Source organism: Ambystoma mexicanum, chromosome 9 (genome assembly GCF_040938575.1).
Source record: "Ambystoma mexicanum isolate Mex_15411 chromosome 9, UKY_AmexF1_1, whole genome shotgun sequence".
Classification (NCBI taxonomy): Eukaryota; Metazoa; Chordata; class Amphibia; order Caudata; family Ambystomatidae; genus Ambystoma; species Ambystoma mexicanum.
In genome coordinates, this window is record NC_090931.1 from 963158007 (window position 1) to 963183230 (window position 25224).

General features: G+C 50.3%; 1 protein-coding gene across 5 annotated transcripts in view; it reads left to right on the top strand.

Moving 5' to 3' along the window:
• The window catches only part of UBR3 (ubiquitin protein ligase E3 component n-recognin 3), a 2710065-nt gene that overhangs the window by 1608879 nt on the left and 1075962 nt on the right, over positions 1-25224 (top strand). For all 5 annotated transcript variants that reach the window (XM_069616177.1, XM_069616176.1, XM_069616178.1 and 2 more), the window contains one exon: positions 11159-11292. In XM_069616177.1, the coding sequence (XP_069472278.1) occupies positions 11159-11292 (134 nt within the window). The remainder of the gene's footprint in view (positions 1-11158; positions 11293-25224) is intronic.

The window sequence follows — 25224 nt, forward strand, 5'->3', positions numbered from 1 at the left end:
GTCTTGGATGTGCTTTGTTTAAGGTAGGCAGTCGACATCCAAGACTTGATGATGGCAAGGTAATCACGGAGAAGAGCGATGTCCTGCACAGGATTTACTCTCATGTCCTCTGCGTGCTTGTGAATGGCTATACTGGGATCTTTGAGGAGAGAGCTCAGATGCTCCATGTAAATGTTAATTAGGATTGGTGAGAGGATGGAGTCTTGAGGAACTCTGCTGGAGGCCTGGAGTTGGTTAGAATGCAACATGTTCATCTGGACAGCGTGGTATCTGCCATAGGGGTAGGAGGTAAACCAATTCAGGGCCGTGCCAGCGAATTCTATCGTGTCCGCAAAGAAGGAGAGGAGAATGAGGTAGTCGACAGTGTTGAATGCAGCTGAGAAGTCAAGGAGGGGAGGAGAAGGCATGAGCCACCCTTATCCATGGTTGGAAGTGAATCATTCGCCTCCTGGAAGGTAGCCGTCTGTTAAAATTGAGGCGGAAACTTGACTGACAGTCATTTAGGAGGTGAAGTTGTTCGATTCTTGCGCATAATTGTGTAGCGACTACTTTTTCCTGCAGTTGGGACGGGGAAGATTTGAGGTTGGTGAGGTGTTAGGCAGAAACCTGTGCAGTTCCCTTAGGGACCACTGCAAAAAGTTTATGACTACAGGAGTTAGCAGTAAATCCAATTGGTAGCAGTCTGTACCACCCAGATTTACCTGGTAGCTGTGGCAGAGCAGTCAGACTTCTCTCAAGAAGAGTTAGGCAGTATACAGAGCATACACAATAGGGCAGAAAAACACAGTAAAACAAGCAAACACTGACCAGAGCTTTGGTGTAAAAGATATATAATTATTTATTTAAAAACACATCTATGAAAACACACTGGCACTAATATTAAGCAAGTTCAAAAACACAGTCACTAAAGTATATACACTCCCTTCAAAGATTATTAGACAAATCTAAAGTAAAGCACCACTTATTTTCAGACAGCGGTGAGTGCTTAACGCAGATGGCACTCTAATAATTTGGTTAAAAAAAGGAGAGAAGGCAGAGCATAAATTGAAACAGATCCCAACACTTTCAGAAGAGCATAGCAAGATAGAAAGGCAGAATACAACCGTGAAGTTAGAGTTCAGAAAGGCGGACCCACTTTGAGAGGATCAGAACGAAATGTGTCCAAGGTCACACGGTTTAAAAAGTGCATAAAAGTCTTGTAAATGTTCAGAAATAAGTTGGACCAAAAGAAAGAGACCAGTTAGAAGGTCAAGAGACCAACCCAATATAGAAGGCTAAGGATCTATTGTCACCTTAGTGGAATCTGTTGAAAGGGAGGCCAGGCAGACACAGTACCTTGAAATGGTGAGAACGCTCTAGCGGGGGCAGTTGTTCCTGGCAGCGGGTGCAAGTCGGTGCTTCGTCCGGGGGAAGAGAAGATCTCGTTGTGGAGGAGAGCAGGAGTTTGTTGCACTGGCAGGGAAGAAACCAGCCGCGGAGTTCTCGATTAAAAGGTACGGTCCTTTTATTTGCGGTTCAGTGGCAAGTGGCTATCCGGTTGCCGGGGTGCTTGGCACAGGCAATTCGACCACTGGACGTCCTGGAAGGCGAAATGACGGCGAACTGGTTGTCCCCACCAGCTCAAGGGGAAGAGACTCTCCGGGAAGAAGATCTCCTCTGTCGTTGGGAAGTGGCGGGTCGGTTCAGCAAGGCTCCATCGGTGGTGTCGTTGTTGCAGGTCGGCTCAGCTTCTCCCTCTTCGGATTTTCAGGTCCTGTGGCGACTTCTGAAGTTCCAGTCCCCAAAGCCCTGCTTTTATGCAGCAAACCCCCATTCATTCAGACTAGCTGTCAATCAAACATGCTAAGTGGTGAGCGGGGCGGCTCACCACTTGGGCCAATCACGCAAGAGTGCGACTTGAGTTGGCAAGGCAACTTAGTCCAAGGTGCCTAAACCCCCTCCCACACCCCCTGTGGTACCCAGACAGAGTGGCACCACTTTGGAGGGCTTCTGTGTAGAAGCCCGCCAAAAGTGGAACAAAGGGCTGGACCTTTGGTTTGGAGTTACTGAGGCGAACACAAACGCCATTTTAAAACCGAGTTCTGGCAAAAAGACCCTACCGGTAAATTAATATTAAATAAATAAACCGGCGGTATCTTTAACATTGCACCAAAAAGTGGTGCGTTTAAAATACATGGGAAAATCCCATGGGAAATATTCTTAAGGAATATTACGCGTGGTAACCACTGCCACCAGCCAGAAACTCAACGAGGGGGGACTGAACAGTACCCCCTCGAAAAACAGACCCAGGGGCTATCGAATTACCCCAACCAGTACTTCCACATTATGATGGTGTGTACTGGTTCTGTTACTAAATTTGGGACTAGTAAAGCCAATGGTGACTTCACATGCCCTGGGAGACAGTAGTCAGTCCCAGGGTATGGAGTCTAGGGTGGGGGTCACTTAGGACACCCCTGTGTTACTGAACTGAGGGTGCTGTGTAAAACATAGTAAAAACACATGAGACCCTATGGAGTAAAAGACCCCATAGCCCATAAAACACATCAACAGTCAAAGAAACCCCTCAAATCATGTCAAGAGTGTGAGGAAGAGAGTCTCACTCTTGGCAGGAGAGAAAAAAACAAACTCCAGGAATTCAGCAAAGCTGCTGGGGGACTCGCTAGGTTAGGAAATTCAGCCTAGACAGAGAATTCTCCCTAACGTGAGGTATGCAGGGTTACATTTTCTGTGCCACCATTTCTCTAGGGCCCTGATTGAGCATTTGTTGGGGGCGCCCTCTGGGTGTACCAAGTGGCGGTTGGTTTGGTCTTAGTGCCGCTAGTTTTTAGGGGGGCATATGTGTCCACCAGTTTCATAGCACAGTTGTTGAATAATTTCAGGAGGCCGAGGCATTCCCTGTTGTGGGGAAGTCTGCAAAGTTTACTTCTAGCTCATTGCCCGGGAAGGTTTTGATTGAGCGGCGTTAATTGTGGGCCGTAGCCGAGTGGGTGACCGATAGTGGGATGGTGGCGTGCTCATACCCGTCAAGTGGCATAGTGTCTGCACAGGTGATGAGGGAAGATAATGTCAAGACTCAGTCTTGGTTGTTGCTTTTGTTGTGTGTGGGGAAAGTGCACAATTTGCTTAAGGTCCATGGAACCAATAAGTGCGAAAAGCATGCTTTGAGTGTTGGTTGTCGCCCTGTGTCTCAGGAAGGTTAAAATCTCAGAGAAAGACACTGTTGGAGTGTGCTAATTTGAAGAGTAACTTCTGTGAGGTGGTCTGTAGATGAGGTTCAATGTGATGGATTCCTTGTGCGATAAAGTGAACCAGCAGGTGAATGATTCAAACAAGCTTGCTGTGGTAGTGGCGATGATGGAGCATGGCCAATTGCTCTCGTGGATTTTTGCCACTCCGCCTCCTGGCCAGTTGGCATGTTGGATGAATTGGATTTGGGGTTGGAGTACATCGAAAACATGAGGGGAGGATGGGGTGAACTGTGTTTCAGTGATAAACAGGGCATGAAAGTTGTATGAGATGACGTCAGCGATCTCTGCAGCATGAGTGATAGCTGAGCGAGCATTGCTCAACATGAGAGGGCGTGTGCATGTGGATGTGTGGAAAGGCGATATTGATGAGATTTGCTAGAGTAGTTTGCTGGGGTTGCCCAGGAGGGTTGGCCATTCAAACCCTAGTGTAAGTTATATGCAGGATAGCGGGTCTGGCCCTTGGCCTTATCAGGCCCAAACAGGTGAGGTCTTCGTCCGTCCTTTTCTTTGGACACCGGCGATGAGGACACCTAAGGAGGAGTGGTGAAATAGATGGTGTGCGAAGCAGCTGTGTGGCAGGGCATGGTCACATGACAAACAACCTACTCCATGCTGTACGTCTGGAGCAGCCTATTCAAAGCTGTTTGCCTGGTGCTGGCCTAGAGTACTTATGTAGAGGCCTGGAAAGCACGAATACTGGTAGATGGTGGATCAGCTGAGTGGCGTAGGGCCTGCTCATGTGACTAGCAGCCTGCTCAATGCTTTATTCCCGGACCTTGCCTACAGCCCTTAAGTAGAGGTCAGGTAGGTGCAAAACTGGTGGTGGGTAGAGCAGCTGAGAGGCAGGGCCTGGTTACTGGACCAGCATTCTACTCAAAAGCTGTCTAACATATTAGCTTTGCAGAGTGGTGTCTCTTTGCTGACTCTGTCAGACTGACACTTGTGCCCCTCCACATGTTTTACCGTCTGGATGTGCTATCAGAGGAAGACTCCTTTTTTGGTTACTTTAGGTTCTTATTTAAAAGTATTGATTTTTTAATGAGAAGAATCTGTGGGAGGGAGGTATCCCATTTTAAGAGCAAATTACTTACCTATGATAATCTTCTTTCTGATGGATCCAGTCTTCCCATACACATTCAGTGGTGGCCATTGCTCCTGCACCTCTAAGCTGAGTTTTTACTTGTAGTTATTATTTCTGTGTTCTAACATAGTACTTCATCTGTTCTGTAGGGTCTGAGAAAGTGGGTGGGACTCAGTGCACCAGGGCTTTTTATATAACTGCCCTTTGGGGGACATGTTGTGTGCCAGTGGGCCAATGCCAGTATGACAATCAGGTTAGAATTTCTCTAATGACACAATGCTGGCTTTGTACACATTTCTAGTTCCAGTTTGTCTGCAGTTATTTCATAAGATAAGGAATGTGTTGAAGGATAATTGTAGTAATCCTAAAAGAACATTTCTGAAGTTTAGGGATTTTATTTTTTATGTAGTTTGGTAAAATCATGGCAGTTTTACCCTTTGTTTTGACTTTTGAAGTGGGTAAATGGGGTGATACTGAGGTACTGGGTTACTGATTAATTCTGCACTAGGACAGGAACTATTTCAAAAGGTGACTGATCTGTCAGACAAAGATGGGGTTCAGTACTGAGTGCCTCACTGAAAGAAGGTAATTTATTAAATAGTATATATTACATGGTGTCCTTTTAATGACATGTTAAATGAGAGAATTTTCTTTTCTTGATAATAAATATCTTTTAATTCGAGGGGATTGGGTCCTCCGACGTATTCCATATCTTTGACAGTAATCACCACAGCTGTGCTACTTCGGAACATTTTCGGCATCTGCGTCCTACTTCCTACGTCGATGCGCCGTCCCCGAGGACCTCCTCTGACGGCCGATGTCACCCGATGTGATAAGTAGGACGCATGACGCCCGTCGCCTCAGTTCCGTTTTTTACGTTAACGTGTTTGCTTCGTGAATCTCGGTACGCCTTGACTCTTTGGAGTTTCTGTTGTAATCTTCTCGGTTCTTTGAACCTGTTCGGTTTTGTAAAAAAGCCTGTTTGTGACGATGTCTACCTCGTCTTCAACCCCGCGTCGGGGCTTCAAAAATTGCGGGGACTGTGGGTCCAAGATGTCAGTAACTGACTCGGACGACGCCTGCCTCTGGTGCCTCGGGGAGGCCCACGACACGGACGACTGTGTCGACTGGCAGTCGCTCACGGCCAAGGCCTTGCGGTAGCACAAGAAGAAGTTGTCGGTAGGTAGGGTGTCTAAGCCCCGGAAGTCGAGGTCTGCAGGGCTATCGCCGGATGATTCGAGAGGCGACTCTCCACGTCATCGTCGGAGGTCCAGTTGGTCTCCTTCCAGGAGTCGGTCTCGCCACCCCTCTGCCTCTTCGAAGCATTCCCGGAAGCGTCGGCATCGGTCGCCTTACCCGTCCTCTTCCAAGGACTCCGCCTATCGGTGGGTCGCTTATCCCACCATGCAAGCCACACCGGAGGAATGGCCTTCCTTCGGGAAGACGATGTTAGCGATTCTCGAATCGCAGGGCACCGGTCCGTCCGCGCCTCCGAGTGAGGTCGGTCGTGATCGGTCGAGAGACACCGCTCGAACGCCTTCGAGCTCGGGTGGTTGGCACGGTTCGCGGGAGAGGTCCCGCTCGGACATGGGTAACCGTTCTCACCATGCCCGTTCCAGGTCCCGGTCCTCCACACGCTCGAGACCACGTGATCCTGTGCAGTCTTCGTGGAAGACGTTAACGCCTGTGGCACCGAGGTCGTTGACGGCCTCTTTTGAGGCTCCGCCTCCGAGAGGGTCGTCAACGCTGTCGGCGCCTAGGTCGTCGAAGGACACGCTCGGAGCTCTGGCTTCGAGGCTTGTGTCGACGCAGTTGATGCTGGCGGCGCTGCGGCTGACGTCGACGTCGACTCACTCGACGTTGACGCTGATTCTCTCGACGCTGGCGCCGATTCGTTCGGTGCCCTCAACGCCTTTCGAGGCGGTGGTGTCGGAGGGGCCCCATGGCATGGGGGAAGCCCCTAGAAAGGCTCTGGCCAAGGTCAGGCATAGCTTTGTTCCCCAGGTGCCTTCCTCTCACCGCCTGGAGTACATTTCAGAGGTTGATGAGGGCTTGGTTCCGGGTACGGTGCCAGGTGAGCTTCTCTCGGGCTATAGCCAATTTGAAGACCTGAGGCAGTCACTGCATGATGCCAGTGGACTGGACACCTCTCAGGAGGTGGAGTTTTGTAGGCCTCAGCCCGGCACTCATGCCGATTTTTCGTACCGGCGGCTTATGTCACGGGTCACCGAGTACTTGGGATGGTCGGCTCCCCCAGGGGAGTTTGTTCAGGATGATCTTACGGACATCCTCGATCTTGGTCCCCCCACTGACCCGGTCCCTCCACTGACCCGGTACTGCCGTTTCATATGGCTCTGCAGAGAAGGGTGGTGGCATCTTGGACTGCTACGTAGAGTCTCTCGGCAGTGGGCAAGTCTTTGTCGCGAAAATACCGTCCAGCCAGTAGCGGCCCCTGCTACTTGCCCAGGGACCCAACTCCGGAGAGTTTGGTGGTGCAGGCGGCTACGGCCCCGGCAAAGCAGGCGTCATATCCTACCATCCCTCCGGATAGGGACGACAAACGTTTTGATGGCTGGGCGAAGAAAGTGTTTTCTTCAGGGGGTATGGCGCTTCAGGCGGCCAACTCCGTATGTGCCTTATCTCGTTTCACACACACTCTGTGGAACTGTGTTGCATTAGCGGCTGAACATATTCCCGAAGGGGACGAACGGGATGGTTTCCTTGCTATGGTCCCGGATGGCAAGGCTGCCATGTGTGAGGCCGTTCAGTCGGGTTTGGACATGGCAGATTGTGTCAGCCGGTCCATGGCGGCGAGCACCGTAATACGCAGGTTTTTGTGGTTGCAGAAGTCTGGGTTCGCTCATGATGTGCAGTCCCGGCTCCTCAACATGCCCTTTGACGGTGAACATCTTTTTGGCAGCAAGGCTGACGAGAGCCTTGAGAGGTTGCAGACCTCCAAAGCTGCAGCGAAGTCGTTGGGCGCTGCAGTTTGACAACCTCTGCCTTTTCGTCCTAGGCGACAACAATGGAGGGGGAGGTTCCTTTCGTTATTACTCATCCTTCAGTAAAGCGAGAGGAGTTGTCAGTCAAAGAGGCCACCATAGGAGTACCAGAGGTGGATAACAGGGTACGAGGTGCCAAAGCCGCTCGTGCAGTTGCCTCTTTGCCCTCAGGCAACGCTGCAGCCGCTACCACTCAGTGATGAGACCATGTCCCATGGTTCGCCAGTTGGGGGAAGGCTGGCGCAGCATCTTGTAGAGTGGCGTGCCATTACCTCAGATGTGTGGGTTCTGGAGATCATAACCCACGGCTACTGTCTTCTCTTTCGGCAGAGGCCTCACGACAATCCACATGGGAACCTCTTTGAAGAGTCCGGATCCGCTCCTTGCGCAGGAAATTCAATCCCTGCTGGAGAAAGGCACCATAGAACTGGTGCCTGTAGCAGAGAGGAACAAGGGATGGTATTCCCCTTATTTGTTGATTTCGAAGAAAGACAGGGGATTGAGACCCATCGTGGACTTGCACGGTTTGAACAAACTCCTCCGGAAGGACAAGTTCAAGATGGTTACTCTCTCTCTCAAGTCCTCCAGGCTCTTCAACTTCAGGACTGGTTGGTGTCTCTCGACCTCAAGAACGCTTATTTCCATGTGCCGATCCATCCCAAGCACAAGAATTACCTGAGGTTCGCGGTTGGTGACTCGCACTTTCAGTTTCGGGTCCTGCCGTTCGGATTGACCTCCGCCCCGAGGATTTTCACCAAGCTCATGGTGGTGGTGGCAGCGCATCTCAGGAAAGGGGGGATTCACGTCTACCCCTACCTGGACGATTGGTTGATCAGGTGGAGCTTTCCCGAGCAAGTCCTGGATCATCTGTCCATCACCTGCCACTCCCTTCACAAACTGGGCTTCTCCCTCAATTTAAAGAAGTCCCATTTGATGCCAACACAGCGGCTCCAGTACATCAGAGCAGTGCTCGACACATCCCTGGGGCTGTGTTTTCCTCACCAGGTGAGGGCTCTTCACATTCAGCAGATGGTGCACAAGTTTCGACTTGCCCAGACGCTCCCGGCATTCAAGTGCTTGAGGTTGCTCAGCCTCATGTCATCTTGCATTGTTCTGGTGCCAGAGGCTCGTCTGCGGATGAGATCTTTGCAGTGGGCACTCAAGATTCAGTGGTCGCAATCTTCCGGCAGGATGTCGGACCCTGTTCAGGTGCCGCCCTCGGTCGCCCAGGACCTTCTGTGGTGGGCCGTCAAAGGCAATCTGATGAAGGGGGCTCTGTTTTGGCTTCCCTGGCCGGAGGTGACGATCGTGACGGACGCATCCCTCACGGGATGGGGAGCTCATGCCAATGAGTTGACAGTCCGTGGTCGTTGGTCTCCGTCGGAGTCCAGACTCCATATCAATCTGTTGGAGTTGATGGCCGTCAGACTTGCCCTGAAGGCTTTTCTGCCGACTGTGCGAGGAAAGGATGTCCTGATCCTGACAGACAACACGGTGACCATGCACTACCTCAACAAAAAGGGGGGGGCAGGGTCACTTCCTCTGTGCAGGGAGGGGATGCAGCTCGAGTTCTGGGCCATCCAGCAGGAAGTTTCGATCTCGGCTGTTCATCTGGCCGGAGACGACAACGAGACGGCGTACGCTGTGAACAGGCAGAGCACAATCTCTCACGAGTGGGAGCTGACTCAGAAGAATCTCCTGGAGATCTTTGCCCTTTGGGGGACCCCTAAAGTGGATCTCTTCGCCTCCAGTGTCAACCGGAAGTGCGAAAGGTTCTGCTCGTGGGAATTTCCTCCAACAGGAGCCTTAGGAGATGCGTTTGTGGTGGAGTGGTCATTCCCACTGCTGTACGCGTTTCCTCCAGTCCCCGTCATCCTGCAAGTACTGCAGAGGTTACAGAGGTTCGGTTCCCCGATGATCCTCATTGCTCCGGCGTGGGCACGGAGGACGTGATACCCGGACCTTCTCGACTTGTCCATCTGCCCTCCACGTCGTCTTCCCAACCGAGACAATCTGCTCTCACGGGAGGGGGGGTCAGGTTCTCCATCCAGAGGTCAGATCCCTCAACCTTCACGCTTGGCTTCTGAAAGGTTGAGGTATAATGATTGGGACCTCCCTGAAGACGTGTTGGAGGTGTTGCTCTCGACCAGACGGCCGGCAACAAAGTCTCTGTACCGTTGCCGTTGGCGTAAGTTCTGCGACTGGTGCAGAGTTAAGAATGTGGATCCTTTTGAATGTGACATTCCCATGGTTCTGTCTTTTTTCGCTTTCTTTGGCCCACAGTGGCTTGCAAGTGGGTACCATTAAAGGTTACCTGGCGGCGCCGTCCATATTTAAGCGCTCGTCTGAAGACTGTTCCTATTTTAAGATTCCTTTAATTTCTCAGTTTTTGAAAGGGCTCACTAATGTGTTCCCTCCGTCACCTTTTTTGGTGCCCGGTTTGGATTTGAACCTTGTTCTTAAGTTTCTTATGGGTGCTCCGTTTGAGCCTTTGCATTCTTGCCCTTTGAGACTGTTGACTCTTAAAACTGTGTTTTTGGTTGCAGTTACTTCCGCTCGCGGAGTAAGTTACAGGCACTTTCAGTTAAGCCACCCTTCACTGTGTTTCATAAGGACAGGGTTGTCCTTCAAGTTTGTCCTTCCTTTCTTCCGAAGGTGGTTTCAGAATTTCATTTGGGCCAGAGGGTTATTCTTCCGGCACTCTATCCTCCTCCGCATCCTGGTAAGGAAGAGGAGAGGCTCCGTAGGCTTGATCCTAGGGGAGCGTTGAGCTTTTTATATTTCACGCATGTCCCGGGTCAGAGTGGACGATCAACTCTTCATTGGTTACACTGGAAAGCGTTTGGGACAAGCTGTGACGAAACAGACTTCATCTCGTTGGATTATTTTGGCTATCTCTGACTGTTACCGCTTGGCAGGTAAGGACCCACCAGCTGGCTTGCGGGCCAGTTCTACTAGGGGTATGGCTGCATCTACTGCCCTACAGAGGGGTGTTCCTATTTGTAACATCTGTGATGCAGCCACCTGGGCTTCTGTACATACTTTTGTACGTCACTGCTCCCTCGATTCCATCCGAGGACAGGATCTGGCCTTTGGCAAGGCAGTCGTTTATTCCGCAATTTGATTGGGCATGATAAATTTGTGTTCTAAATTCTTTTCCCACCTCCTTGCTTTGGTACTGCTTTGGGAGTCTGTTAAAGATATGGAATACGTCGGAGGACCCAATCCCCTCGAAGAACAAGTTACTCTTACCTGGTAACGTTCTTTCGATGGGATGGTCTGACGGCGTATTCCATATCGCTCCCTCCGTACCTTCCCAGCTGCAGAATTTCTTATGCGATTGCAGCTTACGTTTCCGCAAGGCCTTGTGTATCTGACTGGCAGAAGACTGGTGTCACACGTTCTGGGGGAAAAAACTACAACTGAGGCTACGGGCGTCGTGCGTCCTACTTATCACATCGGGTGATGTCGGCCGTCAGAGGAGGTCCTCGGGGACGGCGCATCGACGTCATCGACGTAGGACGCAGACGCTGAAAATTTTCCGAAGCAGCACAGCTGTGGTCATTACTGTCAAAGATATGGAATACGTCGTTGGACCATCCCATCGAAAGAACGTTGCCAGGTAAGAGAGTAACTTGTTCATCTCCATAAATCAGAACATAATGCATTAAAAGCCATGCAGTACCTTGATCAATTAGTTATGAATTCCTCCTGTGTAATCAAGGGAAACAATGTTAACAAATGTTTCTTAATCGAACATGAAAGTTTGTTACCATAGTAGTTCATGAGAACTCCTTTTTTATTTTTTAAACACTACCTTTACATAGTTTTGGGGCACCGTCGCAAGAGCAGTGAGCCAAAGAAGCTACCAACCACTGAAGAGGAACATATCTATCATGGAGGCACTTGTGCAGCAGCGCATGATGTTAAGCTTTCATTACTGCAGCGCCACTTTAAGGATGTGAGTAGTGTTGATACCTGGTGCCAGGAATACATTTGCTAATTTTCTGGTGTGTTACCTCTGTTTTGTATCATCTGTTGTCTATTAAATCTGTTGTTACTATATAAAGTTTGGCTTTAATTGTAGCGTTCTATGGGTCGATTATCAAAATCCATATGTTAATGGTTCAGTTTTCATTATCTGGTCGAATCAAATGAAAGAGTGGTAATTGTGGTTATATTTTACACACACCTTCTTTTTTTTTTTTTAAAGAAAAGCCACATTTAGCACTACAATTGTTTGCAGGTGCTGTTTGATGTCTACTTCAGAGTTGTGATGAATCCAGAGAATTCATCCATTCCCGCCAAGGGCGAGTCCACCTCCTTTGGGATTAAGGAGGAGAGCCTGCTTTACACCCTTTAGGGGATAGGGCAAGCAGGATCCCACTGGGGTGAACCCCTCCTAAGTGTTTTACTCGACATCCCTTTACTTCAAAATCCTAAGTGAGTGTTGCTTATATTGAGGAATTCAACAGGGCAGTCATATACAGGGCCCTTTAAAAGTGGATGGCTTAGCTTTGGACCTGTATTTGTTGCCGCATTTTCATGAAAAGCACAACCAATGGATTCTCCCATTTCGTTCCAGAGAGGAACTTGAAGGTCTTTGGATACCAGCACAGAAGGTGAGAACCATTCGTAGAGCGAGAAATTATAGCCTGCGCAGCTGCGCAGAGGACTGAATCTCTTGCAGGAGAAGCCTGGAGCAAGAATCATGCATTCGACATAGTGGGCGGAGACACAAGGCAGCCCACGGAACACTGCCTATTAGGCAAAGGTGGGAAGCCTGAGGATCTCGTAGCCGCCAAGAAAGGAAGCAAAACCATGCCAGAAGTGGCATGTAAGTGTTTTTCCTAACCAACATCTAAGTCCCGTCAGTCACGGATGGGAGGAATCAATGTGAGAGATCTGACTGCGCAGACCAGAGTGAGGTCACACTGAGCAGGTCTGTACTAGCCACATAGACCTCCTGTCCTAAGGGGCACCACTGGTGGAAAGCAATTATGCAGCATCATATAAAGAGTGGGTGGAGGGCGGTAAGGCCATCTGTCTACAACACCATGAGGGGGGAAATGAACTGACAAGCAGAGTTGGGTTGAGAAAGCCCATAGGACATGCCAGGCTGAAAATCTCCATACCCCTCGAGGGGATGAAAGGACTGATGAGCACATCCGGGCTAAGAATGCCCACAGCCCACGTCGGGCTCAGAATCTAAAGACCCCAGGAAAGGGATGAGAAAACAGAGGAGAAAACGGGGGTAAGAAAGCCTGTATCTCACGCCTAGCTTAGAATTTGCGTACCCCATAAGGGGATGAGGAAAACAGAGCAGCGAAGCAGGGTTGGGAAAGCCCATAGCCCACGCAGGGCTGAGAATCCAAATACCCCATGTGGGGGTGAGAAAAGCGACAGCCGGATCAGACCATACACCATACAAGGCTGAGACTATAAATATCCCACAATGGGTGAGAAAAATGACCCACAAAGAGAGGCTGAGGAGCCCAGACTGGCCAAGAGACCACATATTGTACAAGCGGATAGGAAGTCTCACAACTCAAGCAAGGAAATTGCCCTAAACACTCAAATTACCCGAAGCTGGGCTGAGAGACATTTTCGGTTTTTGAATACCAACCAACCCAGGTCTGAAGAAATCTGTTCTTTCCAACGAGGATAACACATCTCAGGAGACGGGTGAAGTCTAGTACTATTTTGAACTGCCCGATGAAGCCTTTTGGCTATGAGTACAACTGAGAATGTTTGTTTTGCTTGAACTATAATAATAGGTCTGGGACCATGGAGGACTTTGAGAACTCTTTGGTGGAAGTCGGAAAACCTACCACCACTAAGCCACTTAAGGGGGAAGTAACTCTTTCCCAAGCTAAAGTTTATCACCCCTTTTTTCAGTGTTAGGGCAGATAATAGGGTAGCCCGCAGGGTTCAAGGGCGCAGCTGATGCGGCCCGATTTTCGGTGTTTGAGCCCAGGACTTCCACCGTACCTGCAGAGGGGAGGCCACGCCTCCTCTTCATTAAAGTCCCCGGCACCTACCCACAGGCCCTGAAGCCTGTAGGGTTCAAGAGCACAGGTGTTGCGGCCCGATTTTTGGCGTTTGAGCCCAGGAGTGCTACCGTACCTGCAGAGGGGAGGCCACGCCGCCTCTTCATTAAAGTCCCCAGCACCTACCCGCAGGGCCTGAAGCCTTCAGGGTTCAAGGGTGTGGGTGTTGCGGCACGATTCTTGGCATTTGAACCCAGGAGGGCCACCGTACCTGCAGAGGGGAGGCCATGCCTCCTCTTCATTAAAGTCGCCAGCACCTACCCGCAGGGCCTGAAGCCTTCAGGGTTCAAGGGCGCGGGTGTTGCGCGCCCGTAGGGTGTTCGGCGCCTGGAGGGAGAGGCGCATTGTCCAGCCCAAATGGAGTGAGGACCCCGTGCATCACAGGTGTTCGGCGCAAGCTGGCGGAAAGAAAAGAAGTGCGGGTCCTGATGCACTAAAGGCTATAAGGCTTCAAGCATGGTAGGGTCAGACTAGATGTTAGGCGGAATCCTGGACAGTGCCCTTAGGGACCACTACACAAGATGAAGACTACAGGTGGTAGTACAATTTCACCTTTGGTACAAGCCTGTACTACACAGTTAGAGTGGTAGCAGTAGTGGAGCAGCCAGTCTTATTTCAAGAGCAAATGAGCAGTAGTAGAGATTACACAAAGGACTACAATCACTGTGACTCAAGCAGACACTGACTCAAGGTTTCTGGTTAAAAAGTAAAAGTACATTTATTTTTAGACCATCTGTTCACAAAACACTTCACTTCTATTAAATTAAAACCACACTTCAAAATACACTACACACAACCAATTCCCCTTGTGCAGAACAATTCAAGGCAAGTACCTTTTGGATTTGACAGGCCGGTGTTGTGAAACAAAGACGTTACCGGGTGTATTCACGCGTTCACTTTATTACAGTAATTACAATTCAGTCCTACCAAAGAGAAGCGTACTCGCGAGCAGAAATGTTACCATAGTTAAACACACTTAGCACATGAATTAACACGTGAGTTGGGGATAAAAATCATAGGCAATACTTTTGTCAAGGCAGATAGAATCAAGAGACACTTTCTAAAACATAGATAAAAGTCAATAGGCCTGCGCCAGTGTCAATGGGACAGGGGTCCTGTTGTCGAGGATCACAAGGTTAGAACAGTTCACGATTCGAGATTGCCAGGAGTACTTAGATATTGTCAAAAGGGGAAGCAAAAGTTATAAGAGGGAAGGAAGATAAGGACAAGCCTTTGGTGAGGAGAAAGGGGTTCACCCTAGTTCCTCAAAGTCGGACACAGTACCTTATTCATATGAAGAACAGCTGATGCCACGGCAGTTGTTCCTGGTAGTTCCTGCAGACTCACGGTTCCTGAAGCTTCAGTCGTGGGGACAAGGAGGACGACGCCTGGAGCGATCTGCACTACCCAAGGATGAAGCCAGCAGCAGCAAAAGCAACGGTGAATAAAAGGTGTGCTCCTTTTAAAACAGGAGAGGCTCTTCAGATGGCTATCCGGACCACTACAGCTGTGTGCAGCGATTTCGACCAAGAAGAGGATCCTCTGCCTCTGCTGGTTGATCCCACCAGGCTCAAGGCAAGAAGTCTCCAGACTGGATCTTCTTTTGTCGTTGAAGGGTATATAGCTCAGGACTGCAGCAGGGCTTCACCGGGACTCGGGAGTTGCAGCTGCCGTCTTCTTCTCCGCTTCTCTTCGGTTCTTTGCAGTTCCAGTGGCGACTCTGACTTCCAGCTCAAGAGTCCTGCCTTTTATGCTAAAATCCCCCATTCACACAGCCTGGCTGTCACTCACTCAGCAGGGGGGTTGACCGGCCCAGACAACTACCTCAGCCAATCAAGACAAAGTGCGACTTGGGTCTCCAAGGAGACCCTGTGCAGGGGGTGACTACACCCCTCCCTCACATTCAGCCCACCTAGACACCAAAGTAGGGCTTCTGGACAGCAGCCTGCCAAAGGTCGCGAACAAAGGAGGCAAACCTGGTTTCCCGCGCAAAGTAAAACACAAGAAGGACTTTAACAAAAAGAAATGGTGATAAAACCCAACCGGAGCAGAAATAAAAAGTATTTGGTCAAGCAGGTTTAAGTTTGACGCTAATATAATAGCCTAAAACAGTACCACGTTTATATATTATAATCGCGGTAGAAAAGTTAGGGTAGATACCACTGCCACCAGCCAAGCAAAATAAAGCTCAGAGAGGCACAGACAAAAAGGGATAGGAACTAACCCTTTCCAATCTTCCACTTAAGATGGGGTGTACTGGGTCTGTAGTTTTAAATGACTACATAAAGTAAATGGCAACTTTACTGGTTTCTGGGGGACAGTAGTCAGCTCCAGAAAAATGGAGTCAGAGGGAAGTTTCAAAGACAACCCTGTGTCGCTGCACAGAAGGTGCTGTGTAACACACACAAAAGTGGGGCTTGTGGAGTGGTGTAGCTCGAGAATCCAAGATCACACAAACAGTTGAAATACACATGGCCAAATACATGTATGAGTGGGAAAAAAGGCTCACACTTTACCAGGTGGAAAAAATAAGCAAAGCTGCTGAGGGACTTACTAGGTGAGGGAAATTAGCTATAAATGTGAATTCTCCCTAACACTGGATTACAGCTGCTTGGGTTCTGTTGGAACTGTCAGAAATGGAGTGAGAGGCGGGGAGAGCCAGCCACTGTTGTGGGCCTTTAGCATGGGGGCGAGGGGCCTGTTCTTTCTCCACTGGCACTGAAGGGCTCTGTGGGACTCTGTGGGGGTGTGCCGAGTCTCCTTGTCCCTCTTAGAGCTTGGAACTCATGGATTTTGGCTTTTGGAAAACTTGTCACCTTTTGGCACCTCTGAATGGTCTCCCAGGGTCCCCTACTATTCAATCACCAATTACATGATGGTTGGTCCTCCTCGTGGTGCCACCTTTGGAGCCCATCTTTTGCAATCCTCCCTCCTGTCGAACATTCAAGGTCTCCCTGTCACTTTGGCACGCCGCAAACCAATTCAAAGAAGAAGATTGAGGAGGGCTTGATGTGCTTGGCTTTGGGGGTCATGCAGAGAAATGGAGCATGTCTACGGACCCTTTGTGGGGATGGGGGCACCATCAGCCACTGCCTATGTTAAAGTGAAAGACAATGTGGGAGTCTCTGGGGAGCCCACATCTATGCACTCCCTTACGCACAGCTCGCTGGCAGGGCCCCTACCATGTTTCACCGGGTCTTGCTGTGCTGTGCCGCTTCCTTGCTCTTCAAATGGTCTGGCTAGTCCCACCCTGGAGGACCCGCACCCTCTGCTACCGTGCTGACCCCTGGTGGGGGCTTTGACTGTTTTGCTACAGCCGATCTTCTGAACAATCTGGCCAATGGCTGTGAGAGGATCTCAATGGGCATCTCAAAGCTGACTGGTGGTCCTGTTTTTCCGGTCCCACCCCTGGTTCCACCCTGTGCCCCCTTCATGGACCTGCCCCCCCCGTCCCCCTTATCCATCATCTGGCCCAAATTCCATCATCCAAGCTCTGTAGTCAACACTGGCTCTTCCTGAAGCACACTCACTCCTGCTTCCCTTGCCCATGTGCCTAGTTCCAGGGGGTATGGGCAAAGTAGGCTCTATCCAGCATTGGGAGTCAGCCCCTGTCTGATGCTACCTCGGGGGCTAGCTCATTCCTTCGTCTTAGCACTATTTGGGCCTCTAAACACCCTACAAATGGAGAATGCTGTTCATCAGCCCCACCTTCTACGGCTTCCACCAATCTGTCAGGCTGCCCCTGTCACCTCCTGCTCTCTGAGCTTATCGGGATCAAAAATCTCCTACATGTCTTGATCAAGGGGGTATTGAGGGCCAAGGGTGAAGGAGACATGGGAAGGGGAGGAATGGGTCCACAGGAGGTCAGGGGGATTGAATCTAGACAGTGTTAAAGGAACACACCCCTCGTACCCTTGTCTGCCCACTGCCCCAGTGGTTCGGCCTACCCCCTTTTTGAGGAGTCAACCAGAGGTGGTCCACCCGCCAGTGTCACCTGTTCGGAGGGAGACTACCAGGACCTTGGTCTCTGGGATGAGCCCTTGCCGAACCCTGTTGGGAGAGCCCAGGGCAGCATGCAGCCAGTGGGGAGGGAGGTTGGGGCCTCAAACTCTGGTCTGTGCAGGCCTTTGTCTGTGAAGGCAGTTGCAGCCCTGGGGTGTTTCTACATGGTGTCCCTAAACTATGCGTCGACTCAAGAGAACCAAGGGATGCCCGTCAGAATAAATGTCTCCACTGGTTGCGGGAGGTGAGGGATTGTGGGTTTGTGTACAGGGGCTCTTTGTTGGAGTGTATCAGACTGTCTAATCCCTTAGCTAAACCAGACATAGTTCAATTGGTCTTTGGGGACACCCTCATGGCAAGGGTCGTCTTGGAAAAGTGCAATGGCCACGGGCAATCAAAGACCAGTGGCATCACAGCCAGTACATTCCCCACTCATGCCCTTGTGCATCACTCTGGGGACCCCCCCTAGCAACAATCCCCTTTCAGGGACAAATCTGACAGCCTTGGGCCCGAGGCGCTACGGGAATTGGCTGAGGCCAGGGGCTGGTGGGACCTGACTATTGGCTTAAAGACTTGTTCAGGGACTCCAACAGAGGGGGTGGCCTTTTTGTACTGTTCTGCTGTTCTCCCTTTGGTTGTGTCCTTTGTAATCATGCACCAGAATTGTATCTTTATTTTTAGAATTGTATTTGTAGGTTGTTTGACTGACTGATAGGGTAGCACAGATTTGGATCAAGGACCGAGTTTCTTTGTAAGGCATCCTGACAGCACAGTTTCTTATTTTTTAGCATAGGGGCCTCCTCATAGAAGTAGGGCTTAGAGGAGGCTTTCTTTCTTTTAATAAAAGGTTCTGTTACAAACATGTCCTTATGTCAATCTCCTACATCTGACTTATCACAGAGAACGTATTTAAGAATTTTGTGAATAAATGTTGACCTGAAGTTGCTGTAACTAAACAATATGAGCATTTATGGCAAGCGCTAACAAAAGTTATATTATTTCTGCATGACATAGGACTGTAACATAGCTCAGTGCCTTAAGACCTCGAATATGTGTTGGAAACTTAGTCACAGGCTTGAAACAAGACTGCGTTAACTCATCTCTTCATAATGTAAAAGTAAATAAATTTGGTGCCATCAAATTGGATTATTACAGAGTTTACAAGAGTGCCAAACCATCATAAGACCCTTCATCAAAGCCTGTTTTTATCATTGAATTCTGCGAATCGACCCATTAAAACACGATGATTGTATTTGTTATGTTACAAGGGTATTTGTATCCTGGTTTTAGGCCATATCCTGAAGCCAGGGCTCTTGACAGAATAAATCCCCAGTAAGAGCTGAGCTTTGGTCCTTGTGGTAAAGGTTTACTCAGGTGGCCAGGTCACATGGTATGGACCACCTGGGGGGTGAAGGGGACTCTGGCTGATGGGGATATCTAAGAGCCCAATCTCACTCCCCAATGAGTTATGCCTCCAGGAGACTGGAATCCATACAATGTATCTTTTAAATCATGGGCCATACACGAGGAATTAAATATCACCTGCTGCCCCTTACAAACACCAGTACAGGCGAGTCAAACTGGTGACCGTGCACCTGTCAGAAGCAGATGCTGCAGGATGTCCGACACTGTAAAGAACCACATCCAGGCAGAGATCTCCAGAATGTTGGATTTGGGTGTAATTGAACTTTTAACCTGTCTATGATCCAGCTTTGTGGTCTTTGTTTCCAAGGCCAGTTCCCAGGCAGGTACCACGGATTGGAGGTTCTGTGTGGACTATAGAAGAGTCAATGAAGTCACCAAGACTAATGCACACCCATTGCCCAGGGCTGATGAGATCGTGTACACCATAGGGGCTGCCAGGCTTGTAAGCACCATTGACCTCACATAAGGCTATTGGCAAATAGCATTGACTGACCAAGGAGAAAACCACTTTCTCAACCCCTGATGGGGTTCTACCCGTTTGGAGTTATGCCTTTTGGGTTGAAGAATGCCCCTGCCACCTTCCTAAGGCTAGTCAATCATGTCCTCACTGGACTACAGGCCTTCTGTCAACAGTTCCACTTGAGAAGAGCATCTTACTCATTTGGATAAGGCGTTGTAGGCCAAGCTCACTATCAAGGCCACCAAGTGCCAGATAACCCATGGGAAGGTCGCTTACCTTAGTCTTGAGGTAAGAGGGGTTCAAATCCAACCTCCTCCCAGCAAGGCTAATGCTGTACAGCACTGGGAGACTCCCACCACCCAGGTGAGAGCTTTTTTGGGCCTCAGTGGGTACTACAGAAACTTCATGGCAGATTATGGCACCATAGCTGCCCCTTTGACAGCTCTGATATCACCCAACCAACCTAGCAAGGTTAATTGGACTGAAGACTGTCAGAGGGCCATTGATGGCTTGAAGGAAAGTCTGTGTAAAGACTCTGGTTGAGACCCTAACCCGGAATATAGGCTTTTACTAGAGAAACTCCTAGAACCCCCCCTTGTTTTTGCATATTAAGTAGCTTTGGGTTTTCACCCTAAATTACTAGGGTAATCCAGACGTGGAACCCTTGCTCACTGTTCTTGGAGATGCACAACTCCACCTCACTGACGAGGCCCAACCTGGCCGAAACACGTGTATGGGGTTGATGTTGTTACTCTTGTTCAGAGGAGAATTGCCAGGCATTTTGGTGCTGGACTGCCCTTGGGCAGGACAAAGACTGATATGTAGTGGACATTTCTCTTCTGTGAAAGGATGGTGAGCTAAAGACTGGTTGAGACTCTAACCAGGGATATAGGCCGGTACTAGAGAAGCTCCCAGAACCCCCCTTGTTTTTGCATCTGTGATGTGTGCTCCTGACAACAGCAGACCCTTACTCATACCTCCCTTCGCCTTTCCTCCATCCTTGTGGGCGTCACCCAACATGGGGACGGTACCAGAACCTTTGGCTGCAAAAAATTGAGCTTCCCCTTTAAATTTAGTCTGGGGGCGCGGGAACGCCCATCAAGGCCCTATAGACTGGCCCCTCACCTCGGTCCCTTTTTCTGCACGGATGGTACCGGACCTGGCAGCTAGTTGCTGAGACTTTTCTAACTTTCCACTTGCTTCCCATTGTTTTATTTTTTTATTTTCTTCCTCCTCCGGCGCATTTCGGCTGCAGGAAGATTCACAAGATATGAGTCCTGCAACCGTTCATTCCCGGCCTCTGTCTCGAGTGGGGCCTGGACCCGACCACCGCTGGGACGCGTGCGCGGCATGCAGCGCTACCGGGTATTGAAGAATCGGTTGTCATGTTGGAGGGAGATCTTCCACGATGCTCCTCCAGGACATCCTTAAGAGTTTGTCTCCAGGACCCTGTGCCAAGAGAAGGTAGACCTTATGTTTAGTACGGCTCCTCATCCCGGGGACTCCTTCCCAGGGGTTTCCACGGACAAGGTTACCTTGGATTCAGATTCTGGCAGGCCGAGGGGCTCAGGAGCTCTAACGGGCGGTCCACAGAGGGGCGATCAAGATTGTCCTCCTCATCGGCCACAGGTGGCAATGGATCGTCGTGTTCTACCTCCAAGAGTCGGTCCTTAGCACGATCCAGCACGACTACCAGCTCAACCGCTGAGGGTGCACAGCCTACCAGAGCCGCCTCTGAGGTTGTGCGTTGGGGAGATTCGACTACCGGTCAGCAGGCTGAGGGCTCACGGCCTTTCAGTGCAACCACTGAGGTAAATCCTTCTGTTTCGAGTTCTAGGCCCAATGCGTGTCCTCCCATGTCGGAGCTGGTGGATGAGCACATGGCAGAGCCTTCTAGACTGGCAGCCATCTTGGATTCGGATCAGGGCCTCCCTGTGCTCTCGCCGGTGGAGTGGGCTATGCAAGAAAGTACCAGTCCCCTTCCCTCTGGAATTGGCGGGGCACTTTATGGACCCATCGCAGCCTTGCAGCTACACAGTTTATAGTCATAGCATCGAATGCCAAGGCATTGAATGCATCGGAAAAAAAAGCATAAAGTGCATTTTCTTTTTAATGGGGGGGCCCCTCAGCCCCCTTTTTTTAACCTTTAAAAACCCAATACAATTAAAATAGACCCTTTACCTTAAAAAAAACTGCATTAGATGCTTTTCTTTTCTAAGCTTTTTTTTTTAGATGGTAGGCATTCGATGCTTTGGCATTCAATGCTATGACTAGATGCCTTGTGCGCCTCAGCGCTTCGATTAGGAACGGAGGCCCAGTGCTGCAGTGGGCCGTCCCTCTCGGGACCTGGCGGCTTGTGAGGACTGCTTCTTTGAGCGCTTCCTCCTCCTCCTCCTCCTCACGCGTTCCCCACAGATGATGGGGCTCCTCAAGGATATAGTCAAGGAGTTGATCCCGCAGGTCGTGCCTCCTAGGCCTCCACTTCTGGGCCCTCCACCTGTTCCTCCAGCACTTCCGGTGCCTGTGCCTGTCCCTGCACCAGTCCAGGCCTTGCTGGTAATCCAGACCCCCCCGCCTCTTCCTGTACCACCAACACTTCCCCCTCAGCAACTGTTGGATCTGTCCTCGGGTCCTGACCAAGGGGGGACCCCGCTGTCACCTGTGTCCTAAGGCCCAGACTCCCCTCAGTATGTAAAAAAAGGGGGGGTGACAATGACAGCGATGATGACGACACCCAGGACGACAAACTCTTGTTCCCTAAGGGCCTTTCATGACCGCCTTCTAGGCCTTGCAGAGTTCTTGGGAGTCCCCCTTCCAGAGGAGGCTTCCTAGGAGTTGTGAGTGCTAGCCGAGGTTTAGGACAAGCACACCATGAACCGTTCGGGCGTTCCGCTCCAGAAGGATGTCCTGCAGGTGGCGAGAAAGGTCTGGGAGAAGCTTGGAGCCAACACCCAGATGAGCAAGAAATTTGAACAGCAGGTTCAGCCCGATGGATAGGGTCCTCCTGGCTTCCCACCCCCAGCTGCACTCAGTCATGATTGCGGTCTCTCTCCATTCTAAACCATAGTCTTACTCCTCAGGGGCCACGTCCAGTTGTCTGTCCGAGGAGAACAAGGTCCTGGAGTCTTTCGGCAAACTACGCCATCTCAGGGCTGCATTTGCGACACCCCTGGAGAGGCAAGCCTCCTTCAAGGCCGGTCTGGTGGATCACCAGGCTGTTGCGCAGGACCTCATGGAGTCTTTGGTCTCCCACATCCACACATCCAGCAGACGGATGTGCCTGGGGGTCGAGATGAGAAGAATGGTGTGGATGCATGCCACTACATTTTCATCCGATGTTCAAGAGCGGATCCTGGATCTTCCCTTTTAGGGCATGGACCTTTTTCATTCGTCCACCGATGATGAGGTGACTAATAAGACCTCTACACAAACCGCCAAGTCATTGGCCATCCTGACTAAGCCAGGGCAGAAATCCTTCCCGCAATCTCAAGGCAGGGCCGACTTCAAACCCTGCAATTTCACCGGCTTCAAGGGGTTTTGGGACCGTGGTGCACGGAGGTCTGACATGTCACACAGCGACAACAGGAGGAAGCAGCAGAGGACTTTGTGCAGGTTTTTCCACTCCCTTTCCTCCGGTCCCGTCTCTGGCACCAAGAAGCAGTGACGTCATGGTCGGGGAACACAGCTCGCCTGTTGGGGTCCTTGGATCCTGTCTATAGTCTCCACATGCTTCAGTCTTCCCTTTCCTTTTCCTCTACCATCCTCTCCTCCTCCGTGTCAGTTACGGTCCCCAGCTCTTTTACGGGAGATCCTTTCTCTTTTGGAGTTCAAAGCTGTGGAACCAGTTCCTCAGTCAGACAGGGGCGGCTTCTACTCCAGGATTTTTGCGGCACCCAAAAACAACCTGGCTGGCTTGAGGGTTGTCCGGGTGATGTCATTTCTCAATCTGTCTTTACCACTTGAACGCTTCAAGATGATTACTCCAGCGCACATAGTGGAATCTGTGTGCAGGGGACTGGATGGGTTCCCTAGACCTCAAGGATACGTACCTTCATGTCCACATCTACAGGCCACATTGGAAATTTCTGCAGCTCACAATTATGACGTACCATTTCCAGTACAAGGTGCTGTCTTTTTGCCTCAGTTCAGCCCCTCATGTGTTCACAAAGCTGATTAATGCGGTGGCTGGTCTCCTCCGCTTGGCGGGCCACCACTTGTATCCTTATCTGGATGACTGTCTGGTCAGGGCCAGCTCTCCCGAGGGGGCGGGAAACTTCTGTCAACAGCTGGCAGACATTCTTCCCCAGCTGGGCTTTTCCTTCAACCAGTGGAAGTCGCAGCTGATTCCCACCCGGGAGCTGGTGTTCCTTGGAGTGCATTGGGACACAGAAGTTCAGCGTGTGCGCCCCATGCCCAAGAGACTCCTCTCCCTCTGCAAAGTGATAGGCCACTTTCTGGCCAACTCGTCCACCTTAGCATGTTTTGTTTCCAGCACCTTCTGGGACTGATGACGCCGCGAATGCTCACAGTTCAGCACGCCCGCCTCAGGATAAGGCGTCTCCAATTTCACCTGGCGGCCAATTGCGACCAGTAGACGGTGTTTCAGTCGGTTAGGATCCCAATCCCCCTGCTCATCCTCCCAGACCTTTGCTGGTGGCTGGATGGCAATGTGGCAGTGGGAGCCGCCTTTACCAGGCCAGAGCTGACTCTGGTTGTGATGACGGATTCCTCACTTTTGGTTTGGGGAGCTACTCTGCAGGGCTACTCCATTCATGGCGCATGGTCCAGGGCAGAGTCCCTTTGAATATCAATCTGCTCAAACTCAGAGCGGTGAGCCTGGCTCTCAAGGCCTTTCTGTCGCTCATTAGGGACACAGCGGTTCTGGGCAGGACCGAGAACTCCACTACAATGTTTTACCTGAAAAGCAGGGTAGCATCCTTTCTCCCCTCCTGTGCATGGAGGCGGTGGTGATATGGGAATGGGCCCTTACAGAAGGGATTTGGCTTTCAGCTGTCCACCTCTGTTAGGGAGAATTCTCTTCTACGGCTAATTTCTTTACCAATAGAGTCCCCCAGCAGCTTTGCTGGATTTGAAGGGTTTCTTTTTTTTTTCCTGCTGTGAGACTTTTTCCCACTCTTAGACATGTTGCTGATGTGTGTTTTAGGCTATTTTGTGTGCTTATGATCTATGGGGTTTTTCTCACCCTCATAGGTATCATCTTTTTACATGTGTGTTACACAGCACCCTCAGTGCAGTAACACAGGGGTGTCAGAGACCCCCAAACATAGACTCCATACCCTGGGACTGACTACTGTCTCCCAGGGCATGTAAAGTTACCATTGACTTTACTAGTCAATAGTTATGAACAAAACCAGTATAAGCCATCTTACTATGTAACTACTGGAAAGGGTTAATAGTTTTTCCTTGGCGTTCATTTTCGAGAGGGTACCGTCCAGTCTCTCTCTCCAAAGTTTCTGGCTGGTGGCAGTGGTTACTACCGTAAATATTCGACTGCAAATATTTCCCTATGGGATTTTCCCATTGTTCGAGGCTACCACTTTTACTGACAGCCTCTAACATACCGCCGGTTTATTTCAATATTAACTTCACTCCGGTAGGTTTTTATTGCTAGATCTTTGATAATAATTATTTCTCGTGTCTTTCTCTGAAATCCTAACCCAGGTCGGGGATCCTTTGTTCGTCCTTTTGGCGGGCTTCCGCACTGAAGCCCTCCTTTCAGCGCCACTGAGTTTGGGGTAGACAGGATGTGTGGGAGGGGGATTAGGCACCCTGGACAGGGTTACCTAAGCAGCCCAAGTCACACTCTGCCCTGATAGGCTGAGGGGTTATCCCGCCAGGATAGCCACCCCACTGTGCGAGTGACAGCTAGGCTGTGTGAATGGGGGTTTTTCTGCATAAAAGCAGGGCTCCGAGGACTGGAGGACAAGACGTTGCC